General features: G+C 40.4%; 1 protein-coding gene across 2 annotated transcripts in view; it reads left to right on the top strand.

Annotated features, from left to right (window-relative positions):
* The first annotated feature begins 204 nt into the window (after nucleotides 1-204).
* The window catches only part of LOC128748387 (roundabout homolog 2-like), a 93,602-nt gene continuing 84,290 nt past the window's right edge, over nucleotides 205-9,516 (top strand). The window contains exons 1-2 of one of the 2 annotated variants that reach the window (XM_053847096.1): nucleotides 205-651; nucleotides 5,613-5,939. In XM_053847096.1, the coding sequence (XP_053703071.1) occupies nucleotides 597-651; nucleotides 5,613-5,939 (382 nt within the window). In that variant the 5' untranslated portion in view covers nucleotides 205-596. The remainder of the gene's footprint in view (nucleotides 652-5,612; nucleotides 5,940-9,516) is intronic. The other variant, XM_053847097.1, reaches the window with a different exon arrangement.

Here is a 9,516-nt window from a genome sequence, read left to right as displayed (position 1 = left end):
TCAATGAACATGTTTAGCGAAATCCCAGTTAAGATCGTTTTTTTAAAAACCACACCAGTGTGTGAAATTTACATGAAGTTTTAGTGTATATTAGACGTCGATGCTACACTATAAAACCACGCTGTGCGTGTGTGTCCGCGTGCGTGTGTTCCTGCCGTAGAGGCGGGGCTGTGAAGCGCACCGTGCGGCTCCTCACCTCTGGCTGGATCTCCGCTCCATCACCCCGCTGCCCCTCCACTTGTCCCGCGCTGGAATGGACACGCTTTCCTGCGGTTGCACCGGGCTCGGAAGTGGATGGAAAATGCGGCCGGACCAGAAAGCCGTCAGTCGCCGGAGCAGCCTGGGCGTCGGTGATTTTTGCGAGTGGTGACTGCAGAAATCTAGCAACGTGTCGGCGGGTGTGCAGACCACTGGTGCGCGCTTGGAGAGGAAGAATGGACCACGCTCGCTCGCCAAACCAACTGTCTCCTTTTGCTTTCTAGCTGCATGTTTGAACTATAAAGTCGCGCAGGCGGGATTGTTTGATTCATTGATCGTGTTTTTGACACTGGAGGAGGAATTCATGCGTCGATAGCTGAGGGGGCCAATATGCCAGAATGGGTCCTCTACAATATTTATTCCTCTGTGGACTTCTCTATACCAAAACCCATGGTAAGTGCTTCAGTGATATTTGCTGAAAGCCACGAGTATGATGATGCTTTAGAAGTGCACATTGTCACCTGAAGCGTGTCTTTCTTGTGGTTTGGTGTTAGTGCATTTCTGTCCTCTCACTTGCCTCTTGTTCATGCTTCAACATTTCATTCATGCTCAGCGCTATTGGAGCATCAAAGCAATATAGTCAAGGAACACACTACTCCATATATGTTCAATAAGAACATTTGTTTTCTCTCTCAACTTGGTCGCACTTATCTCGTAAGATTGCAGGGCAAGAACCAAGAGGAATATTTGTGACAAATGAACTTCAACTCTCGCCGCTGCTGTTTACTCTGGGGATCAGAGTCAGTGCGACCTAATGCTCAGGTTGCTCAAGCAGATGATGGAGCCTCATGTCCGAGTGGAAATGCCTAATGTGTTGTGGAAACGATGCTTACTCATATAGGCTTAGCTTCCCCGGAGTGAGTTCGTCCGCAGGCAACTCATATAGAACATGATAGCGAGCCTGTGTGTTCAGAGAAATACACACAGACAAAGCAGACCTACTGGGATGTGCAAATATGTTGCTGTTAACAATATATGTCATAATATCATAATTATACATGTATTGCATGCATTACCTATATCTATATATCTATATATATCCTGGCTTCGCTGCTGCTTTATATAGGAGCTGCTCATTTTTTCTGTGCTGCTCTCTGCTGAATGCAATAATCCTTCAACCATTGTTTGCTGATTTGATGTGAATTTAAATCTATATATATATTTCGAGTCATTAAAGATTATTAAAGATGAGTTATTCATTAAAAAAGGAAGAAAGAATATGCTATGTGAACTGAACTGCGTTTTTTTGATTCAGCACCATGGATAGATCCACATTAACATGAGAAAAAAGGGAAGTCCACCTCCTCACAAAGTGGGCTTTAAAATGACAAACACGGTGTGGATGATCACTGAGTCAGATCGTCGGTCGGGTCTCATACCTCCAGTCTCACTAAAGGAGCTAATCCACTTCCTCATCCACCCAAAACCACACCAACATTTCATTCTCCTGCCAGCTGGCCAGCCAGCGATTCTTGGAGCACTGCCTATCAGTGTTGAGGGTTGTTGGAGGTCGTAATGAGACTTCACATCACTGAGTTGCTCATTGACTTACAGACTGGTCGACCCAAAGTGTCTGGTTTGGAGAATCTGTTGAACCTTTCGACCCACAAATCCAAACTATTTTCATTCACACATTATTTTGTGGAAGCAGTAAGCTATTACAAAAACAACTGACTAACATTACTGTCCACAGCTACTGCCATGTTTGATTTTGATGGTGTTATTGAAAGTATGAATGTTAATTCTTCTACCTACACTTCACAGGTAAACATGATGAACAAATCATTCGCTGTTGATAGGACTGCGTCTGCCAATATTGAACAAATTAATTTTGCATAACCACCAACCACAGTCATTGAATAAGTGTAATTACTCTGTGAAGTAGCAAAGCAAATTTGAAAAAGAACAACCACAGAAAGAAAAAGCCTGCTCTGTCTATTCACATGGTGGTTGAATGACTGTCACTGAAGTTGCTGACATTTTTAAGTCTACAGATAGAATATTAATAACTGCTCATTTCACAAAATAGAAATTGTTGTTTACAGATTCATGTTTTTATTTCTTCGAAAACTACTTTACTTCAGTGTTCACATTCTGTATTAGAATATATGTCCTACTTAAATACTTGTAATTGAAATATTCATTTTTTTATGTTTTTTTTTATAATAACTTTATTTACCTCAGAAGTTTTCATGTATTGGTTTGTAAAATTTGGAAGCAGAATCATGTGACTAGCTCTGTTTAAAACAGGCTGAAACTCCTTGACTCCATAACAGTTAAATACAAGTGAATTACCGAAATAAATAACTGAAACGTTCATCTCAACACATGTAGAAGAATTATTTTTGGTAAATAATAATAATAATAATAATTATAATTATTATTATTATTGTTATTATTATTATTATTATTATTATTATTATTATTATTATTATTATTATTATTATTATTATTATTATTATAAAGTGTAGAAAATATTGATGTTTTGCAATTCATCTTTTCAATTTTAGAATTGTGTTCTCCTTCTGCAACACAAAGAATAGGTTTTATTCTCAGACTGTAATCTGGGAACAATGGAGCTGCAAACCAATGTTTAATTTTCTTTCCTTAACAGCTAGAATTATCATACTCTCAGATATAGAGATAAGTCCGTTATGCTGCCTTGCATTCCCCTGCTGTCTGATTTCTTTAATTAAATTCCTAAAAGATGTTCAAATGTAAAATCCGTCACCAGACATGCTTCAGATGCTGATTCAGCTGAACTTCTGCGCTGGTTTCCTTAGTTTATTTTAATGCTGACAGAACAGAAGCTTCTCGCTCAAGTTTGACTTATTCAAAATGGGGTCATGGGTTAGTGGAGAAGACTCAGAGCAGGCAAAAGCCCCTGGATGGGAGGCCTGTCAGTCATGCTGCAGCAGACTGACAAAATCCTGCTGCTCCGCGTTGATCTTTTCTGACAGCACCAACTACTGAGCCCACTGTTCCACCCACGACGAGCATAATTGAAATTCTGCTTTCTGATACCAGCAAACACCACTGTCACCCCCACTGGTTTCTGCTTGAAATGTGGAAAACAAGTGTGAGAATTTGATGAAGATTGTCCTTATTTAAGGGAATTACACAGCGTTGTTAGGTGGGGAAAGTGTAATCACACTTTCATTTCACTCACATATGAAGATGTACTGTATTCAAATATACCAACTGAAGGTTTTTAAGGTGACATATTACACCTTTAACGTTTTATGATTATTATTTATGATTAATTTATGATCATTCATACATTATATTATATTATATTATATTATATTATATTATATTATATTATATTATATTATATTATATTATATTATATTATATTATATTATATTATATTATATTATATTATATTATATTATATTATATTATATTATATTATATTATATTATTGTCTAATAATAATAATAATACATATATTAGTTCATAGTTCTTGAGCATTGCCAACTGATCTGGAACTATGACTGCGTTCCTCCGATTATGTGCAGCCATGCCGCTCTCTGACAGGGACTTGATCCTGTTCTACACTTTCTAACACATGTCTGAAGATGTCAGTGTTTGATGGGGCCGGTTATTGAAACAGCTAATGAGATGTAATGACTGCATATGAGAATAAATATTCCAGACGGAGTGCAGAGGAGCCAATAAGACGCTGACACTGATTAACTTTCCAATCGGGAAACAGAAACTAAATTACACGCTGCAGTGCTGTTTTGTTTTTCTTCTTATTTGATGACTGGGAATACTCAGTAAGAACTGTACAGTGATGCGTTTGTGTAATGCAGGATGCAGTGAATACTAGGGCTGCAGTTCATGAGCATGAAGCACAATGTTCCCAGTTAAAATCCTGAGAGCTCAAGTCTCAGTTTAATGTGACCAGATTGAAGCTGCAGAATTGCAGTGTCGATGGGAAGAAAGAAAGAAAGAATGAATGAGAGAAAGAAAGTAAAATGAAATAAGGACAGGGCAAATCTAAATATGTTTCATCACTATAATTTTTGCACAAGTCTGAGAATGGCTTTTCTGTGCCACTTATTGATGTAATACAACGGGATATTGGAACACAAACCTCACTGCCGTATAGTCAACTGCACATACATTTTGACCAGACAAATTTCGTCATAGCTGGATGAATTACGAAGATTTCAATGGAAAAAAAAGATACCAGTCAGCCAATTTTGGCATGGTGACTAAAGTGGATAGTATTGAATTTGTTGCCTTTAAATCTTTTTTTATTTTATTTTATTTATTTGGTTGGGCCAGTGGGTTGAAATTGCAGATAAAATATTAACTCATATTTGACATTGTATGTACTGTTTATATGGTTTTTGCCATCTCATTTTTTTCTGTTGTATACTGAACTCATACACCATCTCACCATATCATCTTTTTTTCCCATAAGTCATTCACTTTAAGCTGCTGCTGAAGTTCAGAACTGTCAATATGATACCAACTTTGGCGAAGCTTCAGAATGAAGCTTGATGTAATGAAACATCAATGTAATGAAAAGCCTGAGTCTTCGAATCTTTCAATCGGTTCCTTTGGCACTTCTTTTCTGTTCACTCTGTCCTTGAATATGCTTTTTCTTGCACATTGTTATTAGCTCTTTCATACTGCTTTTTGCATATTATTTGTATTTTATTGTGATATGTTGGGTACAGAGCATGTTACGGACATAATTTCCCTTGGGATTCTGATTCTGATTCTGAATCAGAGTCTCAGTTACTGACTCTGACTGGGTCGAGTCAAGAGACAGGTCCGAGGGGCCCGTCATTGACTGGGCCCCAGAGAGGCCACAAAACTGGATAGTCAGAGATAAACATGACATCGTATCATGTTTATATGATTATATCACTGAGTTTGTTTGTGTTGGAAAATTTTCTCAATCACTACTCCCATGGTCCATTAAATTAAAATAATTCAGTTCCGGTTCAAGTATGTCTTGACAGCTGTGAGTGTAGAGGGGAATCCTGAAAAGTCAGGGTATCAAAATAAGCTCAGACATGTCTCCCAGTTCTTTCATCGGCAAGGTGGGTCTGTGTTCTCCCCGTATCTGCCCGCATTTCTGACTACATTTCCTTGTAGTTTTGGTGAAATAGTCAATGCAGGCAAGTGCGTCGTTTCAAACAGAAATGTCAAGAGCATCCATATCAGCAGCCGTTGACAAGAGAAGATCAAAGCCATTTATTTTTGCTCAACATATGGGAAAATATATTCAAGCATTCTCTATTGAAATACATATATTTTAATTGCAGTGATCACTGCTGGTGCCTGTGTTGAGATTTGAATTATAGCTCATCGATATCTTCCTTCCACTCTAGGGTCTCGAATCCGCCAGGAGGACTCACCTCCTCGTATTGTCGAGCACCCTTCTGACCTCATCGTGTCCAAAGGGGAACCAGCCACTCTTAACTGTAAGGCAGAAGGCCGGCCCACCCCAACGGTGGAATGGTACAAAGATGGGGAGCGCGTGGAGACAGACCGCGATAACCCCCGCTCTCATCGCATGCTCCTGCCCAGCGGCTCCCTCTTCTTCCTACGCATTGTCCACGGGCGCCGAAGCAAGCCTGACGACGGCAGCTACGTGTGTGTAGCTCGCAACTATCTGGGAGAAGCAAGGAGCCGGAACGCGTCGCTCGAAGTCGCATGTAAGTCCAGGTTTCATGAGGGTTTGCGTGACACTGGGTGAGATGAGTCATGTGATGGGAAACGTAATGCGGTTGTATTAAAGTTTGAAAGGATAGTGTATGTTACATTAAGCAGAACATCTCTCAGTTGTACTGTCGATGGCGCCACGTAGCAGACATCATCTGTCATAATATGTGCACTGTCACCTAGTCACTGAACACGCAACTGTGTGTGGGAGTGTGTGAGTCTAAGTGTGTGTGAGTGTGACTGCAAGTGAGACCTGTTTGGATGACCCGTTTGAGTAATGTATGGGGCCAAGCTGAGAATGGCTCTGGGGAGGAGAGAGCAAGGAAGCAGCATTTTAACCCAGCTCACTCCCTTCCAGTCTTGGGTTTTGGAAAGCTGCAGCCTGCTCCCAGGCACTGCTCTCTCCGCCTGTGTGGGAGAGTTGCTCAGGGCTATTCACATTTCCATTATGTGCTAAACGGAGCTGATTTCTTACCATGAACAAGACGCACACACATTCATATAGATGTGCACACACCCAAACTCCCACTCCATCACGGTGCTCTTGGTCTCTCTTCACTGATACACAGGCAAGGAAGCGGCGAAGTATATCTCTACACTGTCTCTCAGTTATCTGTGTTCTAAGAGTGAGTTGTGTGAAGCCAATATAGGATCTTATTTTATATTACTACTCCCAACAGAAGTCCAAAACTACATGAACTGTATAAATCTGGTTCCTTTACACCATCTTACAGTGAGTATTTGAAAAGTTCCATTTGATCACTTTTAAATGGAACTTGAACAAACTAAATTATCCTTTTTATCCCGGCAGAAGAAACAGAGTTAGGTGAAACTGCACTTCTCTGTCACCCACTACAGTTTTTCTCAGTCGCTTTGGTACATTTGGTACAGTTTGCGTATTTCTCAAAACCTTTCGTGCAAATTGCAAAACTCCATGGATTTCCTGCTCAAACCCCATCTCTCAAAAGTAAATCTCTGACTCAATAAACATGTGCCATCCGAATGTCAAGTCTGTGCCATTGTGTACCGACAAAGCAGTCAAATTGGTGAGTCGTGTTGTCAGCCTAAGTGACTCTGGAGGGGTTTTGTTGTGAATGATGGATATAGTTTAGTGGACGATTTGTATGTTTGTATGTTACACCTTCATCTATGTGGGAGATGGATTCACATTTATCCTTTTACTCTTCTGTAATTTGTTGACAGACCACACCATTGAGAGAGAAAAACTGTCTTTTTATTCCTGTTCCTGTAGATTGGGCCACAAATTCTCATCCCCATCACGATAATCTTCTCCTGTGTTGCAGCATGGGAAGTATCTTTTAGACTGTCTCATCCAGCCTCTGCAGGCGTCTGCTTTGTTGTCATCACATGCAGCATCCATGTTAGCCAGAAGGTCATCTGTGTGTGTGGCTCAGGATCATGTGCTGTCCTTCTCCATGCTGAGAAGGTTCCTCAATAATCAAATTTTGCCCACTGAAATTATTTTATCAAATGCTTCATGCATTCCCTTCCAATATAGAAAGTCAAGATTCACTTAGGACCAGTGTTGGACCGCCAGCAAGGCCTTCTCTGCTGGCCTAACATAACCAGAAATCATGAGCACATTTATGACAAAAGTGAATTTCATTTTTAATGTATTTTCCCAAAATGCATTGTATATCTAGTATAGTGTAGTATATCTAATAATCATACTCATGTCGTAGTATATTCCAGTGCTGTTTTTCTAGGTTAGAATTTTTATCCATCGCTCTTTGAAGCCTGTGGCTTAAACATATGAGGATATTTATGGGCAAACAAGCTTCAGAGCAATGAAACCACAGATGTTTCCGGCATGTACTGCGCTGATCTCCGCCCCTGCATTTCCCCGGCATCCACAGCCACACACTCATCGGCGAGATAACCAAAAAGTTCGCCTTTGAGATATTTATTTTGTTCACGTTTAACATGTTAATGACGGGCCGCACTGGTGCAGCAGTGTGATTCTACTCTGACATGTTTCTTGTGCCGCTGTTGGCAAACTGTGGCCGTCTGGTTGGAGTCTTTCTGATACAAAACCGAGGACTTGACTGAAGTCATTGGTGTAAAATGCACGGCTCGCCACTGCTTAGGGGCAAGGATCAAATTGTGGCCAAATTTAAGGAAAAAGTCAACCATTTTGCATCGAAGGACTTATGGGATGAACTAATGTCGAAATGCTGTGACAGGTGAAACTATCCAACAGAGAGCCATGACAATGCATTTTGATCAACAGGACATAAGCAACTCATAATGTAGAAAATAGCAGTGAATTGTACAGTCATTTGCATGGATGCTCTTAAGCATTTGCGACTTGACCAAAGACATGAGAAACTGCTTTTCTGATGTGCACAAGTGGCACATGTGTAGACTGAACTTTGATCATTACAATTCCGATCTGATATATGTACCAAAGCGACTGAGAATAACTGTAACTTGTGAAGGAAGTCAGATAGCCTGGAGGAAAACACACGCAAATGTACATACAGCCAGCGTCACACGGAAATTCACACAGGCTCATGCCAAACCCAGCATTTGTTAAAATGGATTTTATCGATTTTTACAGATATTGAAATAATATAGATGGATGGATGCATAGGTTCCTCTCAAAGGCGTCCAATGGCCACAGAAAATAAGGACACTGAATCGTGAAACCCCATAGCCCCCTGCCACTTCTGTTGCACTATTAAAATGAAGCAGAATTATTGTTCATGTATGTTGCTACGCACCGTTATTTGCTTGTGTATGACTTCTATCTAACATTATCTCTTTCCACATGGGGGAGGTTGCTATCACTGCTTTGCCAACAAGAACTGAGTACATCTTAAAATCCCACAGTTCCTCAGTCGCTATATAAACCACACAGACTGAATGCTGCTGGAAGAGCTTCCTCTCCCAGTGTATATTAAACTTCAAGTGGCCACTGTGGATTTTTTTAATTGCCTCATACGTGCAATTCCTTCGGATGGCAATATAATGAGGGTGTGCGCTTGACAGTTTAGTTGCTATTAAACCACTCCCATGTGCTTACATCTGCTACTATTGTTTCTGCATCCACACTGGCTCCATTCCTTGATCTCCTCTTTAGTCACTTTGGTCTCTTAAAATTGTGGGTTAATCTGTATTTTAACAAGCAAAAATAAATGCATAAACCTTCCGGCATCCTATTTTTTTTTCAGTGTTCCTGAGGGTCTTTATAACGGAGCATCTTCTCCAGAGAAAGCTTACGCTCACAATGCTGAGACCAGCTCGAAATCCTACATTCAGCACATATCTCAAATTTTATAATGGGCTCTTGCATTGTACCTCGACCGCTGGCTCAGAAAATGCAACTAACTAGAGAGGAGGGGGTTGCAGCTCCCTTGGGTACATTTGTGCTGTACAAGCTCAATTTTGGTGTTTCCTCATGCATTTTATGAGCTTGTGTCGAGCGGAAATATGAAAGGACGCTATTTATTCCATGGGAGGCAAAACACTTGAGCTTTTTAATACCATAGCTACGCCTGAAATATGAAACGGAGGATGACATGTTGTTGGACGCATTTCCATCTGGAA

The sequence above is a fragment of the Synchiropus splendidus genome, chromosome 17, assembly GCF_027744825.2.
Source record: "Synchiropus splendidus isolate RoL2022-P1 chromosome 17, RoL_Sspl_1.0, whole genome shotgun sequence".
NCBI lineage: Eukaryota > Metazoa > Chordata > Actinopteri > Syngnathiformes > Callionymidae > Synchiropus > Synchiropus splendidus.
The sequence above is the reverse complement of the archived record's forward strand: the minus strand, read 5'-3'. Positions and strand labels throughout refer to the sequence as shown.